Source organism: Balaenoptera ricei, chromosome 8 (genome assembly GCF_028023285.1).
Source record: "Balaenoptera ricei isolate mBalRic1 chromosome 8, mBalRic1.hap2, whole genome shotgun sequence".
Classification (NCBI taxonomy): Eukaryota; Metazoa; Chordata; class Mammalia; order Artiodactyla; family Balaenopteridae; genus Balaenoptera; species Balaenoptera ricei.
The window spans coordinates 66,382,334-66,406,053 of NC_082646.1; the positions used below are offsets into that span (position 1 = coordinate 66,382,334).

General features: G+C 46.4%; 1 protein-coding gene across 11 annotated transcripts in view; it reads right to left on the reverse strand.

Annotated features, from left to right (window-relative positions):
* TRIM66 (tripartite motif containing 66) overlaps positions 1-23,720 on the reverse strand; it is an 80,004-nt gene that overhangs the window by 22,499 nt on the left and 33,785 nt on the right. For all 11 annotated transcript variants that reach the window (XM_059931064.1, XM_059931054.1, XM_059931058.1 and 8 more), the window contains 10 exons: positions 22,965-23,097; positions 22,531-22,647; positions 20,797-20,911; positions 20,108-20,254; positions 17,798-17,915; positions 15,494-16,377; positions 13,983-14,144; positions 1,881-2,402; positions 1,528-1,720; positions 15-75 (listed from right to left, as the gene is read on the reverse strand). In XM_059931064.1, the coding sequence (XP_059787047.1) occupies positions 15-75; positions 1,528-1,720; positions 1,881-2,402; positions 13,983-14,144; positions 15,494-16,377; positions 17,798-17,915; positions 20,108-20,254; positions 20,797-20,911; positions 22,531-22,647; positions 22,965-23,097 (2,452 nt within the window). The remainder of the gene's footprint in view (positions 1-14; positions 76-1,527; positions 1,721-1,880; positions 2,403-13,982; positions 14,145-15,493; positions 16,378-17,797; positions 17,916-20,107; positions 20,255-20,796; positions 20,912-22,530; positions 22,648-22,964; positions 23,098-23,720) is intronic.

A 23,720-nucleotide genomic window follows, 5' to 3' on the forward strand; every position in this document is an offset into this window, starting at 1 on the left:
CCAGCGTCTGTTACCTGATGCTCTGGTTCCCTTTTGTACCCAGGTCTAGGGCTCCTTGTTCAAAATTCTCACAGTCTAAGGCAAAAGACAAACAAATACACTTATGATAACACACCCTGTCACCCACACCTTCTACTCATATCTGCTACTCATACTTTGGCCACACACCTGTCACACCATTGTTACCAACATCGTAAGCACTCATAGTGGTGACAATCCTACCATATCTCCCCCTCCTGAGGGGGGAAGAAGGCCACTTTCTTTTAAAAAGATAAACAAAGGTAACACTCAGAGGCTGTCTGGGGGTGAGGGTTTGGTCAGGTGCCAAGGGTCCAGCTTCTTACCCTCAAAATGAGCTCAGAAATCACTTGTTCCCCATACATGCACTGGTGTCACCTGCTCTTAGGAGTCATTCTGTCCAACCCCTGCCTTTTCAGCCAAGTGCTGGGATTTCAGCACAGCCTGAGAATCCAGCTCACCCTCCAGGGGCAAGAGGCTCCCAGGAACCCTCCCCTGAGAAGTGCAATCTGTGTAGATGGGCAGGGAGCAGTGAGGGGAAAGAGGAGGACACTAGCATTTACTGAGCGCCCACTCAGCACCAGACACTGTCCTGAGCACTTTCTATGGGCAAGCAGGGTTCAAAAATTTAATTGCTTAAAATTCGGGGTTACATTATTGTGTAGTTAAGAAGAACCAGTGTGAGGAAAAAAAGAGAAAGATTGTTTCATTTTCATCTATTAAATATGTAGGAAATAGACCGATCATTTACACACTAAACATTTATGAATCATACACTGAAATGAGAAGGCCCCCAGTGCTCACTAGGCAGTTGCTAACTTCCCAACTCCCTCACTTTCTCCAGAAGGAAAGAGCCTTAGCCTAGCCGCATTTGAGAAGGGGTGTGGGTAGCTGAGAAGAGAATCAGAGACAACCTCCACCAGTCCAAATTCCCTTTACTATGAGGCACAAATCTACATTAATGCCAGGTGCAAGGCAAATTCTTGTTACTACAGAGTAAGTCATCAAGTGATTTCACTGTAGTTATTTGTCCCAATAGACTATGAAGTAGCTATGATTAGCCCCGTTTACAGAGAAAGAAACTAACTCAGAAAGGTTAGGTATCTTGCCCAGGTTCAAACATAAAGAGATAGAGCAGGTCTGCTAACTTAGATCTATCACACTCCGAAGTCAGACATGCTCTTTCCCCTAAAATATTTTGCCAAGGCTAGCCCTTCTAGGATGTGCTCTTCCTGTTTTCCCCTACCTATAACCCAGACCCCCGAAATTTTGCATGGGGAATTTTACAAGGAGGCTAATTTCTGGCCATGCCTGGATCAGTCATGGCCACAGTGAGGGAAACAGAACAGGCATCAATAAGTCAGTTCTGGGGGGAGAAGTGAATTTAGCCCGAGAGAAACACTGCTCCCTCAGGCTCACAGCAGCTCTGTTGACCTCTTTCTCACGGCAGCGCTGAGCCCATCTGCTCAAGTGTGTGGTCAGCACGAAAGGCAGGCTGCTGAGTCTCACCTTTTGGGCTCCGGTACTGCTGCAGGGCCACGGATTTGTTGACCACTGGGACCAGTGCAGGTTTTTTCACAGAGAGGTTAATTGGCTCCTCCAGTTCTGAGGGGATAGCCAAATCCTTGGAAGTGTCCGGACCAGGGGCTGTGGGGCCTTGTCCCAGAGAGTCAGTGAAGCGGGTAGAATCCTCATTTTCCATCTTTCAAAAGTGAAAGGCCAACAAGAATCAAAGAAATCAGACGTTTTTCCTGTCGGTGGTCACAGAGCTGTTAAGCTAAGGCCAGAATAAGGCCTTCAGGGGCTACTCTTTTGCCCAGCAACGAGCAGAGGAAGTTGAATGGCATTTCCCCAAGACCTACCTTACACAGGGCATTCCCCAGGGAGGGGTCAGCCCCATCCCCAGGGCACAGGCTCCCTGAAGTTCGGCCAGAGCCAGGACTGCAGCTGGATCCGGTTTCCGACTGCATGTTAGAAGCCGGAGGCACGCTCTGCAGAGGACAAGCTGCCAGGCTTGGTACAGTGTGGGTGGGACCAGACATCAGGTTGGGCCCAGTCTGAGAGTGATCACTTGCCAGGCTTGTGATGGCCTGGGAGGGATCACTCGTCAGGTTGGGCATGGAGTGGGGTGTGCCACGCACAAGGCTGGGCATGGTCGGCAGGTGACTGGCTGTCAGGCTGGGCATAGCCTGGTTCTGACCGCCCACCAGGCTGGACACGGTTGGTGGGGGGCCACTCAGCAGGCTTGGTACCACCTGGGGTGGGGCAGCTGTCAGGCTGCTCGCACTCTGGATCTGTGGTTCTAAGGTCCTCGCCAGCCTGGTAGACGACAGTTCCATCTCCAGTGTGTTGGAAAAGCCCATGACGCTCACAGAAGTGGAGTGCTGCAGGAGCAAAGACAGGGGACAGTCAGGCTGTTAGCTAGGAATGGTGGGAGGGAGAGGACAGATGCAGCCCACAAGAGTTCCATGCTCAGATTTCACTCTGCCTCAGAGTCTGGTAGCTGCAGGGAACTCAGACAGCACATGAAGTCCTATTTCCATTCCCCTACACCAAGGAGGCTGGTGGGCTATGACACAGAGAGGCAGGCACGGCTGAGGACACTGGTGTGCATGCATGTGTGCATGTGTGTACGTGTGTGTGAGAGGGAGAGAGAGACAGACTGACAGACGAAGAGAGGGAGAGAGAGAGGGACAGCCTACCACCTGACCTGAGGGTGGTACACACTCACACACACACATACAATCAGCCACATCCCTCACCCCCTTTCCAGTACCTAAGCAAAGGGTCAGACTGTAGGACTACCCTCCCACTTCACATTCCCCTCTGACTACAGCACTAGTGGCCTCTCTTCCCTTCTGGGGGTCCTACAGGATAGTTTCTGCTACATAAAAATGGGAGGAAGTTCAGAAGGCTCAAACCCTGATCTGCTGCAGACATTCTCTGAGATAATGCCAAGGCTTGGGGAGCCCCAGTCAGTCCTGGGTAACCTGGGTCAAACTCCAGAGCCTTCTCACAGCCTTGCTCAGATCAACTCCAGCACCACCAGCATCAGATTGAAGACTTTGATCAAGAGATGTGAAGGTCTTTTCTAGCCCTGCTATACCTGCCAAAGACATTCTAATCCAGGGGCAGAGAACATCAGAGCAGCTAAATCTTAATATGGACAATCTGGACAATCATTGGATGAGGCAATAATATTCCAACCCCCATAATTCCTTTCTCATTTCTAACTGCTTGGTGACCTAGGCAGAAGAGACTTAAAAGCTTGATAAAAAGAAGTTAAAGACATAGATACTGCACTGAATCCATTTCAGTTTTTCAGGTTGGAGAAAGAGATTTGATGGAAGGGAGACGGTGGGAAGACTGGTTCTAAATGCAACCTTCAGGAATTTATAAGTTTGATATCCTTGCCTTTTTTTAAGACAAAAGATATAATAAGTTGACATCTTTTGAAAATCGAAGGAGAAACAAGGAGTAAATATCTCTAAGTTTCCAAAATCAGTGTCATAAACCTGTCATTCTTTTTCCCATGAATAAGACATTCAGATTTCCACAGGAAAAGAAATACTTCAAATACCCTCTCAAGTTTCCATATTAAGTTAGTAAAGCTAATTAACAGTGAAGAAAAGACTCCTCACCTCAGTGAATGTCACCCTAGTCACCCAGTTCTTCAAGCTGAATCCCAGGAGGAAGACATCAGTGGAGCATCCTTCCTCCCTCACCCAAGCTGATACCAGACCTCATCAATTCCACCCCTTAAACATCTCTCAGATATTCCCACTATTCCTCTCTGCTGCTGGTGTCCTAGCCTGGGTTACACATTCATATTTTCCCAGACTACAGTAGTGGTCTCCTCAGTGGAGAAGGAGTTTCAAAACACAAATCTGACCACATCAGTCCTCTGCATAAAACTGTACTGTGCTCCACTGAGAAAATGCTCAGCAAGGCTCCTAAGGCCTTGATGCCCTCTTCCCTGTCCTGCTTTGCAGCCACAGTCCATACAACAGCTCTCTCCTCATTCTCTGAACTCCAGCCACTCAGACAATTTTTCAGTTCCTGAAACATGCCAGCCTCTCTCTTCAGACAGACTGCTTCTTCTGCATGGAACATTCTCCTAGCCCTGCCCCTGTTCCACTTACCTTCTGAATTCAGCTCACCTGTGAATTTTCGCTCTAACCCAGACCAGCTCCCCCCTTTTATGCTCTCATAACTCCTGGACCTTTTCTCATAGCACAATCTGTGATACCATTTGGTTAATATCTATTTCTCCTACTAAACTGTAAACTCCATTAGAGTGTGGATTTTGTCTGTTTTGCTTATCCACTGTATTTCTAGACGCAAGAGCAGTGCTTGGCTGAATAAATGAATTAATGAGCTATTCACAATTTTTTTAAAACAACAACAATGCATGACTGTTTATTACACAAATTGTAAGCCAAATGAATAGCAGCTTAGTTCTACTAACAACTAAGTCTATGAGTTTCTCTAAAATAATGCCTATTTTTTTACAAATTAATTAATTAATTAATTAATTTTTGGCTGCGCTGGGTCTTCGTCGCTGCGCGTGGGCTTTCTCTTGTTGCAGCGAGTGGGGGCTACTCTTCATTGCGGTGCACGGGCTTCTCATTGCGGTGGCTTCTCTTGTTGCAGAGCACGGGCTCTAGGCACGTGGGCTTCAGTAGTTGTGGCGTACGGGCTCTAGAACACAGGCTCAGTAGTTGTAGCGCACAGGGTCAGCTGCTCCGCGGCATGTGTGGTCCTCCGGGACCAGGGCTGGAACCTGTGTCCCCTGCATCGGCAGGCGGACTCCCAACCACTGCGCCACCAGGGAAGTACCTGCCTATTTTTATATAGCTAAAATTTATTGAGAATTTATTATACACAAGGCAATTTGCTAAGTGTTTTACATATATTTCCTCATTTAATTCTCACAGCAAACATTAAAAGGTTGTGAAGGTTAAAAGAAATAATCCATGTAAACATTTAGAGCAATGTCTGGCAGAAGGTACTCAATAAATCCCAGCTGCTGTTGCTGCTATTATTGTTATTGTTATTTTTGTCGTAGCCCTAATTTTACACCTGAGAAAAAATGAAGCTCAGAAAGGCATCTGAAGTTTTTTATGTTATTGAAAACATAATTTTATAAATCTCCATTTCTCTTTGTTTGTGTTCATGAACTTGCATCCAGGGACCTTACTAAAGTCACTTTGGGATTTTCTGTGCATACAAATCATGTCTCCTATGACTACTGAGTTTTATTTCTCCCTTTGCTTACATTTGTTTTTCTTGCCTTACTCCACTAGCTAAGACCTCCAGTATGAGGTTGAATAGAAGTAGTGACAGTAGCCATCCTACTCTCATTCCTAATCTCAGGGGGATCCTTTCACTATTCACCACTAAGTATGACATTTGACATAGGATTTTTATAGATTTAGAATCCAGATCTCTGGCACCAAAGCCACACTCTTCATTCTGGCCTGCTTGCCTCTGCCCTTTTCTGTGCTCACCCCCTTTCCTGATCTCTCCCACATTCTGTTCTTCCATCTCTTTGTCCTTCCTTCACCTGCTCTTTGTCTCTCTTGACCTTTTCTCTCTTCTCCTCTCTTTTTCTTTCTTCTCTTTTTCTTCTCCCTCCAACACTTTTCCCTTATTATTTGTTTAACTGCTTTAGTAAAGCTTATATTTTCTATTCTTAATTTTCAGTTTTAAAAGTAGATGAGCTAAATACCCTTTATTTCTCCAAAGAAAAGTTTGCTTTTTATATGTTTCTTGGTATTTCAATGGTCTTCAATAAAAAGCCTTCAATTTGCTGTATAGTCTAAATCCCAAGATTAAAAAGGTGAGGAAAAAGAGCAATGGGGGGGGGAATGCTCAAACCAAATGGGATAAAGTAGGCATAGAGCCCAGCTTAAGGGACTGAGGCCAGAGGCCAAGGGCTATCTCAAACATGCCCTGGCCTGCATCCCTTGGCGTCCTCTTGTTGTCCTGGTAATGCACTAACATAGCTCTCTAATATTCTGTATTTCCTTATCTTTGGATAAGAATAACCAATGATCATTGCATTCCCTTTTGTAATATATGACTGTCTAATCCTTTGAGCTGGACTCTTTCACCCTTTCCCTATTTTACATGTATACTTAATGCAGTCATCTCATCTACATAGATGACTCTCAGTGAGGTCCTTGGTGCCAAGCATTAAGAGCACCAAAATCCCTCTGGGACCATTCTGGGTAATAATGGTCATGTGCTGTATGTCACAAGATATGCACAAGATTAAATCCCCAAACACAAAACTTTCCAGATTAGGGGTAGAGATCACATTTGTATGATACCGACTCCCCTTTCCTGATCACTTATTGCACATCATGAAATGTGAGTTAGTATAATGATAGAGAAGAGAGGGCATGCAGATTGAGCCACGGAAGAATTGTGGAAACTCTGTTGCAGCTTATTTTGAGCTGGGCCTGCTGGACCTGCTCCCACAACACCTAGCAGACAGCATGAGGTCAGTAACATGTCCTAAGATACTGAAGAGTAGACTGGTCTCTTTCCTGTCCATATCTACAGCCAACCTCAAGGAGGCCAAGGCTATCAGTAAGTGGTGCAAAGCTCTGGTAACAGTAACAAGAACCTGGGAAACATCTATAGGGAAATTCTGAGAAGGGACTCAGAGAGAGTACTATGAGGAAGCCGGCCCCAGTCCCATATCTATAGGCTATGCAAATACAGTGGCATTTCTGGAACCTATTATGCTGTGTGTTAGTTATTTTTGATACTTCATCTGGCTCTCTGGAGTGAAGAGCTACAAAATACTAAAACAAAAGGTCCTTATTTCATGTACAGGAAGAAAGAGAGGAGTTGAGACCCTCCATCCTACCCTGCTACAAGGTGAGTAGGGGTAAGGGGAGGGCCAACTTTCAGGGCCAGGAAAGCAGGCTGAGTCTCTAGGGCCTGGAAGGAAGGAAAGGTCTTCTTGAGAACATACTAGGGTTGGAGAAGGACTTGGGAACGTGACCAAGTTGTCTGACATTTGGTGCCTCACACACAAGAGGAGCTCATATGTCAATGGAGATGATGCCACCTGCCCTCTCCAACACCCAGGATTGTTCAGAGGTCAAATGAGAGAAGGTGAAAGGGTATGGCCAGCTGGAAAGTCTGTATAGGGCAATCACTGACACCGCCAAGCTTAACTGGCACCTTGACTTCATCTTCACATATAAAACCTTCAGATTTCATGAGGGAAAATAAGTATTTTGAGGTTTCCAAGTAAAAATAAACTATTTTCTAGTTCAGGGAGGAAGAAAAGTCAAAAATGCAAAAAACATACTCTGGTAATCAGCTCAGGTCATCTTTGACGTATGAAGGGAGCTCCCTCTTACCTCCATGACCTAGTGTCTCCTTACTTGCCCCTAATTTTCTCTCCTCTCAAATTGTATGTCCCTGTGCCTTTGTTCTCCTTGTCTCTTATCTCTTTATCTCTGCCTCTTTATCTGTTTGCCACCTGCCTGACCCGTGACCTGTCTGAATCGTATGACCTTCAACCTCTTCTCCTAGTCACCTATGTAGTCCTTTACCCATCTAATCCTGTTGATCTGTGCTCTGTTACCTGCTGCCTTTCCTCTCCCCATTCTCACCACCCAGATCTTTTGCTGGAGTTCAATGTGCCTATATTGCCATTCCAATGATTGCCACAAGATGTTGTCAAAATTCAGAGAAAACACTGTTCTTTCATTTTAACAGGAAGGGAAACTGAGACACAGAGTGATTACCCAAATTTTCCAAGCTTATAAAGGAATCCAAGACTGGGCCCAGCCTTAGAAATCTGCTGGCTGGTTTTGATTTTGTGCCATTAGGTAGAAAGCTAGTGCCCTAGTATGATGTGATTAAGAAGTCAGTAAACAGACACTTGGTGCACATACCCTGAGTTTAATACAAATTTCAGGTTGTTACAGCAAGATAATATTGCTGGGGATAAAGTAGCACAGATAGGGTGGTGTTCCACAGAAGTCAATTTTCCAGATATCTGAAACATACCTCTTTCGATAACAAAATGCAGTTAGCTTTAAAATATTATTTTGAAGGGGAGTATTTCTAAAATGCTTTGCACACTACCCTGTCTTACTAAACAGAGCACATGATGCCTAACAAGACCATTTCTTCGTGATGTAAAAGAACTTTGATGGGGGCTTCCCAGGTGGCGCAGTGGTTGAGAATCTGCCTGCCAATGCAGGGGACACGGGTTCGAGCTCTGGTCTGGGAAGATCCCACATGCCGTGGAGCAACTGGGCCCGTGAGCCACAATTACTGAGCCTGCGTGTCTGAAGCCTGTGCTCCGCAACAAGAGAGGCCGCAATAGTGAGAGGCCCGCGCACCGCGATGAAGAGTGGTCCCCACTTGCCGCAACTAGAGAAAGCCCTTGCACAGAAACGAAGACCCAACATAGCCATAAATAAATAAATAAATAAGTAAACATTGCTGGGGTGTTCTGTAGTTCACTGGTGCTTTAGGGAACTTCTAGGAATGTAGGGCTTAGCTTGTCCTTTCAGTGAATGACTTCACATCGTGGCACATTTCCAGGTGAAGTTTCTTGTCTTCTCCCTTGTTGTTAGCTGCCATTATAGAAGTCCTGACTTCCTGCTTTTACTCTGCTTACTGCTATAATATAGGAAAACTAAAAATTTCCAAAGAAAACCATATACCTAAGCTTGCTAGATCAAGAATGCTGACTAGATCAGGCTTATAGTCTCATACAGAATATAATGAGTGAGGTTTGTGACATCTGTTCTTGCTGCTGCTCTGAAGCCTTGCCTGCTCACTTCTGCTTTCAGGTTTTTGTTCTAGAAGTTAAACTTGTCAAAAACTCATCACCATGTAAATGTACAGTAGAAGAAGAGACCAATGTGCCATGTTTTGGAAACATACTGAAGGCCTTCACCCTGGCTGAAGGAAACAGATAAGGAGACAAGGATGGAGGTAAATAGATTTGTGAATTAAATCCTTGGGATATTTGAGAATTTCAACAGCTTCAGATTAAGTAGACTTGTTTAACAGCAGCAGATCTTGAGACAGCTGAATCAGACACCTGAGGGGGGAACTAACTTTTCTTGCAAGTGGTTTCACAAGTTGATTTTTAATATGAAAGTTGCTCTTGCTGATGGTGAGTGCCCCTCCAGCTCAACAAAAAACTCTTGTATGAAGTAAGGCTATTGCTATAGATGTAACTATGTTGATATCTGCTAACTGACCAAAGTCAAATGGCAAAACAATCATGGCTGGTGAAGAGAGAAGAAATGAAGACTGCCCAGTGCCCTGATGATACAAGAAGATGGAAAAAGCAAAGAGGATCCCAGAGTCTGAGGTGGAAGGAAGAGGAAAAGAATAAGTGGATTCCAGTAAATCTGAAGTGAAAGCCAGAATGAGTAGAATCCTCAAAACCCAAATTTGGGAGACTAGGAAAAATTAAGCCAGAGGTATTTTTCCCAGGCTGGGTTAAGGAAATTTAAGGCCTAGGAACAAGAACCTGTTTTCACATGAACCAGGAGACCTAGACAAAGATCTTGGGTTTGGTCTGTGAATAAAATCAGGTTAGAATGAAGGAGACAGGCTTCCTAGAGAGTACAAAATTCAGGGAGCCAGACCTGGGGAGTGTTAGCTCTGTAGGACAGAACACACCTCTGTACAGTTCTGCACATGCTAACTGGGACACAGGCTATGCCCTAAGAAAGCCTCACCAAGCCCTGGGAACATTCTGAGAAAAGCTGCTGTCAGTGGCAGACTATGAGGAAAAGACGGTTGCTAACGTTGAGAACCCATGACCTGGTCCGTAGCAGTGTATTTAGAGACTGTGAAGGCGGGACGCCTAGTATTCACTTATGTCAAGGTTTGGAGTATGTATTTAAGCAAATCATTTTCCATCTCTGGGCTTTAATTTCCTCCTCTAGAGGTTAATGTAAATCTCACTGAGTTTTAAGAATCAAATCAAGAGCTCAGGCATCAAAATGCTTTGATAATGACATAAACGTTATTCATCTGAGTCATTATCCTTGACTCTTCTGCATCACTCTTAATAATCGGGACCACAGGAGTGCCTACTACTTCTGTATCATTTGCTGAAAATACATCGAAGGCTCCTCTCAAGCCTTCAGCAGCATCTTGGTGGCCTGAAAGTCCTTTGTTGAAGATCTGGGGCCACATTATGAGCAGAAAAGAGGTCTCTCTTGCAAGTGAACCGGGGTTCAGATAGGGCTCTCTGTGATGTGTACAGCCTTGACTCCATGAGTGTTTTGAGGAAAGGAATGTGTGTATTTTTCAGCAGTTGACTAGTTAAGAAGTATGAAATGAAGCCATCGAAATGGCTTCCAGTTTCACTTGGGATTTAAAGGGGTTCTGTTCCAGAGTTGTCTTTCTTCATCATCTTTCTTCAGAGTGGCTGAACCAAGATTAGGAAGCTTAGGCAACAGCTAGTGCCAAACAAATGTCCAAGTTCATACAAAAACATCCTGCTGGAGGCAGGGAAGGTGGTGGGATAAAATGCTCCCGAGACTGCAGAGCTCAAGCCGCTAGAAAACCCATTCTAGAACTTTCACTTCTCATTTTCAGCAGCAATCTGTTTTCACCATCAGCTTATTTAGTACCAGCTCCTAGGTACTTGTGCACAGCTGCTCAGCTGTAACAAAAGTCCTCCATGTGGTGACACAAAGCAGCTCCGAGCATGAATAGGTCCCTGTGGAACACACGGAGCAGTGCCTGGAGCCGCAGGTTCCTCTCGTCTGTGGCCTCAGATAGACTTCTGACGTCCCCTGGCACTCACAGGCCAGTACAGGCTGAGGAGTGGGCTGGGGGCTAAATGCCTTTACCAGATAAAGATAGCCAAGACCAAACCAGCCTGGGTCCTAAGACCTCTCCCCAGCAAGGTCTCAGGCTACTTCAGAGAGTATAAAGATAGGAAAATCCAGCAGGTGAGAGGCCACATGGAGTCCTACTTCTCCCACTGCAGTGCACAGAGAGAGGCAATTTAACCTAATCATTGAACACAGGGCTGAGGCAGGAACCTGTGCTCTGGTCCTAACACTGCCAATAGTTGGCTGTGTAACTCTTAGTTGATCACTGAAACTCTCTGTGTCTCAGTTTCCACATCTTTCAAAGGGGAGTAAGAAAGTGGCTTCCTCATAGTATTGCTAGGATAAACAAAGAGATAAAATGGAATAATCCATGTAAGAACCTATGAAAAAAGTAGAAAATGCTATACAAAGTATTATCAATCAATGATAAGATGCTCAAAATGTTGTTTGGTAACCTTGACCTTCATACCCCCACCCTGCCCGATCCCAGATTCAAGGCAATGAATTCCCTCAAAAAGAAAGCCCTTTTTCTTATTTCAGGAGCTTTGTGTATAAGCAGTACCTCTCTCAGTCAAGACCCAAAGGTTCCTCTGGGCCAGGATGGCAACCTTGAGGTTCCTTTTTCTGGGAGTCCAAGCCACAAAGAAGCCTACAAAACATCTGAAAAATGTCAGGCCACTTGCCCCTCCACACCTCTGCATGAACCCAGGTTAACGGCCGGGGGCAGCTCAGAATGAGAAGTTAGAGCTCTTAGGATCTTCATTAACCCCACTGCCACTCCATGCTTGCATGTGGCTCACCTCCTTTCCTCTGTACTGGGTGGAGGAGCAGAACTGAGACTCATTAAATAAGCAGAAGCATTTTCAGCATGGCTCCCACTACCAGTTGAGCGCTGGCAATGCCCATGCTTCCTACTGACCTCTAAAGCTAGATGCCTTCCATTCATCTTATAATGTAACTTCCACAGGAGAACACCAACAATTCAAAACTTAACTTTTTCCTCCCCCGCAAATATGCTTTTCTTCCCATGCTCCCATCTCAGGTGAATGGCAACTCAGTGAGCTAAGACACACCTTGGACTGTCTTTCCCTCACTTCCCATTGCCAATCAGACTCCAAGTCCAAAAGCTCCTGGGATCTGATCTCTTGAAGTCCTTGCTGCCTCTTCATTCCCATCATTACCTGATTTCATTCAACTTCTCCTATTTCTCCTCTGTACTATTTTGGTCTCTCTTACTACAACTAAAGTAACCTTTCTAAAATTTAATTCAAACCATGTCCCTCCTTGCTAGGAATCCTTCATTCACGCCTCACAACCCCCAAGACTGAATCCCAACTCCAGAGCATAATTTACAAGGCCTTCCAACCACTCTGGTTTCAATCACTCCCATTCCCCAGTACATCTCATGTTCCTACCAAGCCAAATCATCTGAAACCCCCTAAGTACCCCAGGCTTTCTCTCACTTCTGGACCTTCCTACTTGCCATTCCCTTTGACTATTTATTCTAGCCTTTCCCCCATCCCTTCTTCACCAGCCTAACTTCTCCTCCTTCAAATCTCAGCTTAAAACCATGTCCTCTAGGAAGTCTGTGAACAGTCCCTTCTCCCAGAGTTAGGTGCTCCTTCTATACACCCCAATGACTATCACAGCACTTTATCATACTTTATTGTTGTTGCTTGTTTAACTATCTCTCCCACTAGAATATAAGCTCCAGTGTGAGACTCTTATTCACCAATGTGTGTCTGACACCTAGGAAAATATTTGGCATATAATAGGAGATTAACATATATTTTTTGAACATTGAGTGAATACATAAATGGGTGGATAGATGGATGGTTGGATGGATAGGTATCTACCCCAGGTGTAAGAATGTAAACCATTAAGAGCCACAAAGGACCAATTTACAGCATCTCTATGGCCTCTAGGCCAGACAATTTTCAAAAGGATAGGGCAGGATGGGCATAGACAAAAAGCCATTAGTACCAGAGGCCTGCCCAGACTTCAAGGGATTTCCAAGTTAACATTTCATTTTTGCCATCTCTTACTTTTTAAAATTCTCTTCTCAAGTATCACTGAGTTAGACTGATCTAAGACATATATGGCAATGGTGCTGCTGGGAGAAACATGATGAAGGGTAGGTACACAGAACAACTAGTGGAACTGGAGTTGTATAGCCTAAGGGATGCTGCAGGACTGAGGGTGCAGGCTGGAAGGATACAGAATAGCTGACAGAGCTTCAGGTACAGGGCTGAGTGGAAGTACCAGGAAGGTTGAGGGGACTAGACCAGAAAAGGCAATTGGATAAGTGGAACAGGGCCAAGGAATACATGGAGGGCTGATGGGAAGGCATGGCACAGCACTGAGGTTCCAGCTAGGAGGATGACCAGGGTAGGGATGAAGGGCAGGGGTGAGAGTAGGACAGCTGAGGAGTCGTGGGATTCTGGGTTATTGCCATGAACGCTTCCACCAGCAGGTAGGTAGATGGACAGGAAGGGCTCCAATAGCTTGTCTCCAAGAGATCCCAGTGCCCCTAGATGCTCAGCTACCTCTGCAGGATATCCCTGCAGAGCACTCACCCAATAAATTCCATTAATCCAAATTCTAAGGCCAACGAACTTTGGATTGTGGGACCATATAAAACATTTTCCCCATTTTCATTCATTGCAGACAGGAGAAAGTTCAGGCTTTGGATTCTCATTTTAAATAAACCTTAGCCCTTCTATGTACTAGCTGTAGGACCCTGGATCTCAGTTTCCTTAGCTATAAAATTGGGGTGCCCACCTCACAGTACTGTTGGGAAGGTTAAGTGAAATCACCCTGTGAAGCACCATGCACAGTTCTAGGTACAGAGTGAGAGTTCAATAAGTTGGCTTTCTTTCCCTTTCTCCTTCCTCTCTAAATGAAGCTCAGTTGCTCCCATTTTTAGTGTATGTGGGTGGAAATGGGGTACAGGAGGACCTTGCAGACTCATTAGGACAGAAGGCATGAGTCAGGGCTGTGCAACATCCAGGGATGGAACAGGGACACTCCTCCCCCCACCCAATCATCCTCATCCAGGTCCCTGGGGTCTTGACTGGCAGTGGGTCCCGTATGGTCAGCGAAAGCAGGCTCCGTTAGTACCTTTCTCACCACATTCGGAGAGGAGTGCTGGATGGCGCTGTCCAGTGGGGGAACACTGTGAGGAGTTTCTTCCCCAGATGCCTGGGGCAAGTTAGCAGCAGTATTCTTGTCAAGAGGGAGAACTGGCTTTGGGCCTTCAGATGCTGGGGACTCATCTGTAGCCTGGAGAAGAAAATAAGAACTTGGGTGGGTTTTACCGCAAAGAGTAGCAGCAGCAGCAAAGGCTAATGCCCACCCTGCACTGCCCATTGTTACCACCTACACATTGTCAACTGCTTGAAATTTTTTTAGAAAGAAAGTTAGTCTTATCTAAATTCTTCCTAATATCACAATCTTAGGATAGAACACAGACCAAGAATTATGAGCTAACTCTGTCATAGTCACCTTAGCAATCATAACAGTTTTGACTTACATTTAAAGAGTTTATGGTCCTCTATAAACCCTAGACCCTTCTCTGCCATCATAAGGATTATTCCCTATCCCCTCAAAGGAACTGAGCCTCAGAGGAAGACATTTGAAGCATGATCTGAAGCTGTCAGTGCTGAAGCATAAATGTGAGGCCTTGTATTTTGTAATAAAGTAAAAGTCTGTAGAGCTGCTTTGAAGATATAAATGTGGTTACATGTTTAAAGGAGACACCACTATGAAAAAAGTGAGAGGGGAGGAGGAAGGGGCTGGAACAGGAAGCTCTGGGAACAAAGAAAAGCAAGAGTTAGGGATGAAGATGTGGAGTGCTGCAAAAATCCCAGAGACACAAACTGCACCTCTTCAATTGTCTTTTAGCTGAGAAAAGAGAGGAGCAGCCTTCATAATCCCCCTAGGGAGAGAACAAGGCCTCCTCTGTGGCATTTCAGTCAGCAGGCCTGGATCCAAGTCTTGGCTCTACCACTCAACGATTTATGATCTCTAGGCAAACTGCTTGCCCTCTCTGACCTCCACTTCTGCACCTAGAAAAACAGATGGTAATGCCTACATAACAACACTGTTGATAGGACAAATGACATAGTGTATATAAAACATTCCTAGCTTAGTAGGCTTGGAATAAACTCTAAGTCTCTATCTGCTCAGTGTTATGAAGTTGCTGCCCACTAGCATGTAGGGCACATCCTCACTGCCCTTCCCCCCATCTGGGATACACAAGTTACAGCAAGGCAAGTGAGGTTACAAAGGTAAGAGACAGCCTCCTTTCTGCCCTGGCACTAGCTAGAATCCAGCACAGCTCAGGAAGTTCCATTCATGGACAAGGTCCCTAGTGTCACCCAGGAGGACAGGACTAAGCCAGGCCACTGGACAGTATCAAGCCCAGATCTATGTTGGGGCTAAGTACTCTGTTCTCTGGAGCTTTCCGGAGATGGGAGGTGGAGCCCAGCACAGCCTTGAATTGTGAGGGCTGAGTTCAAGGCCACCCTAAAATGAAGAAACTGTGCTCTTGCGCCACCCTGTGATTGGGAGGCTGTGTTTCCTGCACTGTCCTAGGGAGAATATGTGTTCCAGGCCACCCTGAGGCTCACCTGCACTGTGTCCTCCTGGCTCTGGGACTGGACGGGCGCCGGCTGCCTCACAATGTAGTTGATCTGCCCCACGATGGTTTGCTGAAGATGCTGAGGCGATTTGGTCTGACTCAGCTGCAGGCTGGGCTGTTGAGCCTGAAGGAGAAGCTCCAGGTCCTTCTGCATTTCCTCCAGCTCAAACTTGTGGTGCATTATGTCCACATTCTGGGAACAGGCAGGCCCAGGAGGGCTCTCGTGCTGACTGGAAGCCAGATGCTGGGATGGAGGGAGAGGTGGGGGTGGCTGCTGCTGGGGCGGAGCAGGCGGCGGCGGCGGCTGCTGCTGAAAGTGGCTGAGCTTCAGCTTCTGGTGGTGGCCCAACTGCACCTGGACAGAGGGTGTCTGAAAGGTGGGCGGGGCGTGGGCTCCTTGCTGAACATCCTGCGGGGGGACGATGCACACGGGCTGGGAAGTCAGCTGCTGCCCCAGCCGCTGGGATGTGCTCTCTTGCTCCGCAGGGGGCTGGGTTTCCAGCCAGGGTTGAAGTAGCTTTGGTGGATGAGGACGGCAGGGCAGTTCCTTTTCCCTGGGCAGCAGCGGGGAGCACTGCAGTGACCTCAGCTGTTGGGGCACCGTCTCAGAGGGCTGCCTAAAGCTGTGGGCTGGGTGTATGCTGGGTGGCGGGACCTGGCCTTTGAGGGAGGGCGAGACTGGGGAGCAATGGGAGCAGCACACAGACGAGGAACACAGTGCTGGAGACTGGAACCTGTGTGAGGGACGGCTGAGAGTCTCCTGCTGAGCCCCTGGGGACTGGTGGCTTTGATAGAAAGATGTCGGTCCCTGTAAGCTTCCATAAGCAGGAGTATCTGCCGGGGACAGCTGTCCACCCTCAGTAGTTATACAGCCTAAAAATTCAGAATAGAGAGTGTTTCCAAAGGTAATCTGCAGCTGTTCCCCCTCTACTACCTCCCACTCCTGGGACCGAAGGATAGCATTCAAAAAAACTTGTACCAGATGCAGAGATTAAGAAATTCAACCCCTGAGCCCCAAGACTCAGTCTAGAATGCTTCCAGCAATAGGACCTATATAGATCTGCTTTTGGGGCTTGGGACACTTAGAAATTAGCTCAGCTTTTACTAGATGCTTAGTCCTGACTCTGTTTGTATCCCACTAGAGAAACCATGGGCTCCCTCAAAGAGCACCTACTTCTTTTTTAACAGAATAGCCCAAGAGAGACTCAGACCAAAAAAAATCAACACTGGGGGAGAAGAAGGAGTGTGCTGGAAAGTGGCAAAGGAGATTCATCCCCAGGACAAATGAGCAAGTCTTCAAATATGGTTCTGGGGAACTGTGTGTTGGGCAAGTAGGATGGAAGAGAGTGGGGAAGCTCTAACACCAGGGTCAATGCCAGGCACCAGTGCTGCTGACTGAGGCCCCTGGGCCCTCATGCATGAATAGATGATATCTATTGCTGTTTCAGGCTAACGGCTCCTTCAGCTCATCTGAGGCTTATTTAGGGGAAGACCAAGTGTCTTGAGGGCAGGAGGTGTGTTTTATTCACCTTTGGTCACTTGGTGGCCAGGGTGGGGCCTGACTCAGAGCAGGTGCTCACCAAAGGTCTGTTGAATTAAATCAAAATGGTAAGGGAAGCAAAAAATAAACCTAAATATATCATTTATCACTCTGTTAAGTTCAAAACACTTTCACTGAGAATAACAGCCCAGATGAAGGTAGCAGTTGGCCATTAGTTTAACAAACCTACCATTAGGTTGTCAACACAGGCACAACTTCAAGGTGTGTCTACATTCTGCCTAAAGACTGAATGCCAGCAAGTTATTGCAGCAGGGAAGAAAAATGCACAAGGTCATGAATTATCTGCTTATATCTCAACTCCAAAGGACACGTGTGACATTGTCTGTCTGTCTCCTCTCTGTGTCACTGAAATATCTCTGTTTGTGCTCACACACACGTGCACTGCCATACAGCATTCTGGAGAGTAGGGCCACTGTCTTGTCTCCTCTTCTAGCAATGAAAACAAGGGAACAGGGACATTCATGCAGAATAGGAAGCTCAGATTTCAACTGGTCCTGTTACAAAAGTCCTGTATTGCCATTGCTATTTAAGCTACCAACTCTCCCCACCCACACCCCAACCCTACCCTCATCACCCCCAGAAAAAGGTTTGCTGAATGACTCCATGACCACTGGCAGTCTCAGGGAGTGCTTTCTCTTGGGCATATGCTGATCTATCCAGTAAGCTAAGCAGATGGCCTATATGTGTTCTTAGCAATCATGCACAGGCCCACAGAGTAGGCCCTGGGCTCACCAAGGGAAGCCAGCTGCTTGGTCCAGAAGTTAGGCTCCCAAGTGAATCTGATACTCCAAGGGGAACCAGGGTCTGTGTTACAGTTGGTCTCCAGCAATCGCTGCATCTGAAACACAATCTGACAACAGCACCAAAGGTCATTTCTTTGGGCATCTTGTGCCTGAATGACAACACCCTCTCCCTCACTCTTTGGACAGGTTGAAGGGCCAAAGTCATGGCTGTTTAGCCTGTGGTCCTCCCCCATATGCTTGCTTATTTCCTTACACCTTAGTATCTTCACATTCCTCTACTTTCCCCCACCCCTACTGATCCCCTTCTTCTTACTGAGGCTTATGGAAAGCCTACATTCTTATCTCTTCCAGGCCTCAAATGATTTTAATTCTCCCTCAGAATATCACTTGCCTGGCAGCCTCTCAAGAGTGTTCCTTTCATTCTACCATAATCTCACATGAAAAGCCAATGGGGGCAGACATTCTCTGAGTTCCCCATAGCTGTCCTTCCATCCACTTGTAAAACTCCATTACATCCTAGTCAACTGCCCTCTTCCTCCCTCATCCCTTTCACCTATCTCCTATCACCAACTCTCCCATTTATCTAGGACTTTGGCAAGTATCCAACTACCCTGCCAACACCTAGTTAACCAATGTCCTAATCAACATCTTGGCCTCTTACTTCCTTGATCTCTTTAATGTAAATCACCTTCACCTCTCTTTTCAGTTCAGTCACCATATCTAGACCATTTTCATCATCTAGAACCATTCTACCTATGAGACCTTAAACTCCAACAACCTACTCCCTGATCATAACCAGCTCTCACTCTTTCTGAGCATGCTCTTCAGCCTCACTGAACTCCCCAAGCCCTGATCCCGCAGTCCATAGGGCCGTCCCAGTGTCCCATCATTTTCAGTAACAATGTCACTAGTGCCCTAGTTCCCTTCCCATCCCCAGTGTCTGACCTTGGGTCAATCCAGCCATCCCAAAGCCATGTTATCTGGGGTCGCTACACTGATCATTCCCCTCAGGGGTACCCTTCAGTCCTTCTTCTTGTCACTTCCTATCTTGTCAGCTTCCTCTTCCATGGTCCTTAATGACTATCTAAAATTTTACTTCTCTCCTCAATGTCATTTACCCAATGCCTAACCCTCTCATTATCACCTCCTACTTCACAGAGGGTGAAAAAAACCATAAAAGACAAATTCCCTCAAACTTGTATCCCTCCTATCTCCAAACTTAACTACATTATATTGACACCTTCCTGTCCTCCCATCTCAGAGAAAAGGAGTGCCTCTTGTTTAAGGTCAACAAGTTCACTCTAGATCCCACTTCTTTCTGCCCTTCCAGTATGCTTCCTCTACCACACATCTCTTCTACCTTCAACCACTTCTCCCAAATAAACATGTGCAAATGTCTTCCTTACTTTAAAAAAGTATCCCAACCCTGTCTCCTTCTCAAGCTACCTTCTTATTTCCCTTCTTTTCACTTCTGTCTCTACTTCCTCACCTCCCATCCTCAGCTTCCTCATTCTAGCTTTTGACCCTTCTACTTTGCGAGAATGTCTTTCAGAAGATTACCAGGGACCTCCTGATTCCCAGATCTCAAGGCTTCGCTTCACTACTCATGCCCTTTCACCTATGTAGCAATGATAACACTGATTACTTAAAATTTGAAACTCTGTTAATTTCTGTGCACCACACTCTCCTATTTCTCCTCTCACCTCTGATGCTTGCTTCTCATCTCTTTCACTCATCTTCTTCCTCTGTCTATGTGAAAATGACGGCATTTCCCTGGGCTCCAGATTTGTTCTTCTCTTCTTCCTTCACACACTCTTCCAATATCACTGATATCCCAGTGACTCCCACATCTCTCTCTCTCTCTAACCCTGACTCTTCTTCTGACTTCCGGACCCATCTATCAAAACAGATTTGGGACAGCTCCCTTTAGATGCCCTATAGGCACCTTCGCTTCAACATATCCAAATATAAACCCCATCAACATCCTTCAAAATTCTTGCTTATTTTCCTGGGGATCACCACCCTCCCAAGCCCAACACTTCAATGTCATCCTCAACTCCTCCTTTCCTCTTAGGCCCCATTTAAACCCAATAACTTCCTATGGAATGTTCAGTACACTGCTAGTATTAATGCCTGGATCCATGACCTAAGACAGAACTACAGAACTTCCCAGCTCAGTTGCCTGGAGGAAGGCAGGTCTATTCCAGCACCTGGGTCCTTTGCACTGTGGGGTTTGGTCAAAGATGGTTTTCACTTACTAACTCAAAGTCAGTGATTGAGGAGTGGGAGTTCTTCTTACCAGCTCTTTGCTGAAAAGGAAAGGGATGCTGGTTTTGCTGCAGACAGCCCAATTAATGAAATTCTGCACATGCTCAAACTGACGGTTGAGAACCATGATGCTCTGTAACTGCTGCTCCAGCTTCCGCTTCCTTTCATTAGTAATGCCCTGGTTACGAAGAGAGAAGACAGAGTCCCTGATCCTGTTCTTGGACTGCAGGCCACATGCCTGGGAAGTCTGGTGGTCTGTGTGTATCAGTGTAAACACAGATGGAATCAGATGAAACTGCACCCCTGAGAGGAGGACATGGGCTGCTGAGGGATGGAGGGAGGGAGGGAGGGAGGGTAGGTAGATTTTATACTACAAACATGGAATGGCTAATAAATGAATGAGGAAATGAATGAATGTCTGCATCTCTTGGGCATAGCTTGTTTCATGTCTCTTTCAAGGCTATAACCCTGCATAGTCCAGGAAGGCAGTTGCCTTACTGCCACAGCATTAATGGGAGTTGGATCTGATTCTCTAGCCCTTAATGAGCCAACTTCCCAAAATTAGACTGGACATTTTAGGATACAGGGAGCAGCAGAGAGCTATGGAAATTACACATCTGAATTGTAGCCCAGGCACCTCTGAGCCCTGAGACAAGGTTGCTATGTGCCTGGTTTCTGCCCCAGGGAGAGAAGAGAACCCATCCATCTGCTCACATATACCTCCAGCTCCTCTAGGAGCCCATTGGCCTGTTTGTTCAGCTCGTTCATCAGAACCATCTTGGCCATTTTGATCTGGTTTTCCACCTTCCTGTGCTGATGCTTCACCTCAAAAATCCTGTAAACAACAGGATGAGACAGAGCATGGTGAGCCCTTGCCCCGAGGCCTATGAGGGCCTACAGAGAGCAAACGTAAGAGCCTACAGTGTGGAGGCTGCCTACTGAGATCAGGGCCCACCAGGTACCAAATGTAAAGAAACAAGAACCTTCCTCCACCACCCAACCCACTCTTTGTACAACCCAGCCCACTTGATCTAAGTGGGACAATGGCCCAAAGTTCAGCGCAGTTTTCTCTAGGTAAACTGCAGGGCCACGCCCAGGTCAACCCAGTAGCTCACCAGTTCACACAGCACTAGAGGCAGGAGAGAGGGAGTGAGTACAGATATGACTTCATGTAATCTGTTGTTTTATTAAAAGGGGGAATACTCCACTAAACAGCATCATGCAGTAAAAAGAGCATAGGTAGAGACAGAAAGTAGACTAATGGTTGCCAAGGGCTGGGGATGTTGCAGGGTGAATGGGGAGTGACTACTAATGTGTATGGGGTTTCTTTTTAGGGTGATAAAAAGGGTCTTTCAAAAGTAGACAGTAGGGGACTTCCCTGGTGGCGCAGTGGTTAAGAATCCACCTGCCAATGCAGGGGACAAGGGTTTGAGCCCTGGCCCGGAAGACCCCACATGCCGCGGAGCAACTAAGCCCGTGCGCCACAACTACTGAGCCCGTGCACCTAGAGCCTGTGCTCTGCAAAAAGAGAAGCCACCGCAGTGAGAAGCCCACGCACCAGAACAAAGAGTAGCCCCTGCTCCCCGCAACTAGAGAAAGCCCATGCACAGCAATGAAGACCCAACACAGCTAAAAATAAATAAATAAATACATTTATATATTAAAAAAAAAAGTAGACAGTAATAATGGTTGTATAACTCTATCAATATGCAAAAAAACCCTCACAGAACTGTACATTTTAAAAGGGCAATTTTATGGTATATAAATTATATATAAAGTCATTAAAGCCATTTTAAAAAGCCATTAAAAAACAAACATGGGCTTTGAAGCCACATAGACTTAGCTTCCAAACCCAGCTCAGTCTCTGACTAGCTGTGTGATCTCAGACAAGTCACCTAACCTCTCTGAACCTTAGGCTCCTCATCAGTAGAATGGAGATAACCCCAACTCAAAGAATTATAAGAATTGATCAAAATGATGCATGCATGATGCCCAACGCAGTGCCTGTCATGATGATCTCTCAGTACATACTTATTTCTCTTTCCACAGAAAATACTGACGATTTCATGTCATGTGTAGGTTTACATGGAAAACACTGGGAAAGGGGTGATAAAGGGTAGATTGCCACTGACTTGTACCCACATGATAAGCAGCACTCTCTTCCCCAATATCTACTCTATGCCCTTGCTCTTAAGCACCTACCTTTGGCTAGTTCATGGCCACTTTCAGAAGGCATGTACTTTAGCCCAGGCTCACTGTGATCATCCTGACCTAGCTTGGCCCCATTCACCCAGTGATGACCCAAAACCCCCTTCCTGGCCCTGAGACCTCTAAGGCCAGGACATATGCCAATGTCTGCATGTCTTCCTCATAAGTACTCCATCCTAGTACTGTGACCCAGGATGAGAGGGAACAGGGCATTTCCAGGGCTGGCAAGGGGCTAGCCGATGTTACCTGTCCTCAATTTGCTTTGCAGATGTCTGTAGACTAGATTTCTTATGCGCCACCTGTGTAGTCACACTTTCCAGAAGCATCCTCTGGTTTTGCAAAACTTCTTCAAGATGTCTACACCTAGAGTAGGAGGCAGAGAAAAAGCTGAGGAGGACTGAGTCTTACCCTGAGCCTGCCAGCCAAGCGAGAATCCCCACAGTGCACTGTCTCAGCCAGGTCCACGGAGGCTGGGGTTACATGTAGTGAGTCAGAGACTCTTGGCCCTTCAGGCCTTCTCCAGAGAAAGCCCACAACAGGAACAGGGAAAAACTTCAGCCCAGGGGCTGAAGGTTGGCTTGAGCAGGGAGAGGATTTTGATGTACTGGGAGCCCAGCCCTCTCATAGGTAGAGAGTCCAGAGCCCTCCCAGTTCCCCTTTGGGCAGCCAGCCGGCCCCACCTGTGTTCTTTGTGTTCCACCATGAGGCAGCTATGGCATGTGAGCACATCACAGGTCTCGCAGAATAGCTTGAGCACTTCCTGTTTGTGTAGAGGACAGTACAAGGCGAAGTCTCCAGAACCACCATTCACTCCTGCCAGAGAAGATGGAGAAAGTGGGCTTCTCTTGCTCAGGAAGACCTCTTAGTTAAGTTCCACTGAGCAGCCCTCAGCCCTCTATGGACACAGGGAAGACACAGAGCTTGGAGGGAAGGTGGTGCAAAGTAAGAGAGGCCTCTCTCTGGGCCAGTGAGGTTCCAGGAACACAAGGAGGAAGGCAGGCTTAGACTGGCTGGATTTGCCCAGCTGTCCAGAAATAACTGGCCATCAAGCCCCAGGCATCCCACCCCCTGGTGAGCCTGAGGAAGGTGCTTGCTACCTGCTGCACATGGATCTCCTGCAGAATAGTGAGTCCTCTAAAACTCAACCTAAACCTCCTCATTAACCAGGATTCTGTTATGGTGAGGCTGAAACAAGCTACCCAGCCTTGCCAGGCTCCAGACCAGATCACGTGGGTCATGAACTTTGGTTCCTGTCTGACGAAGGTAAAACCTTTCTCACAGTTCAAGGGCCCTGAGAAAAGACTTTCAAGAAGACTGTCACTTAAAACAGATGGTGCTGGATGGATAAATGGACAAACCCTGATCCAGGCTGTCGAATTAATCAAGTAACTAAACAGAAGTGAGGGCTGCTTGCTTGAAACAGAGGTAAAAGATAG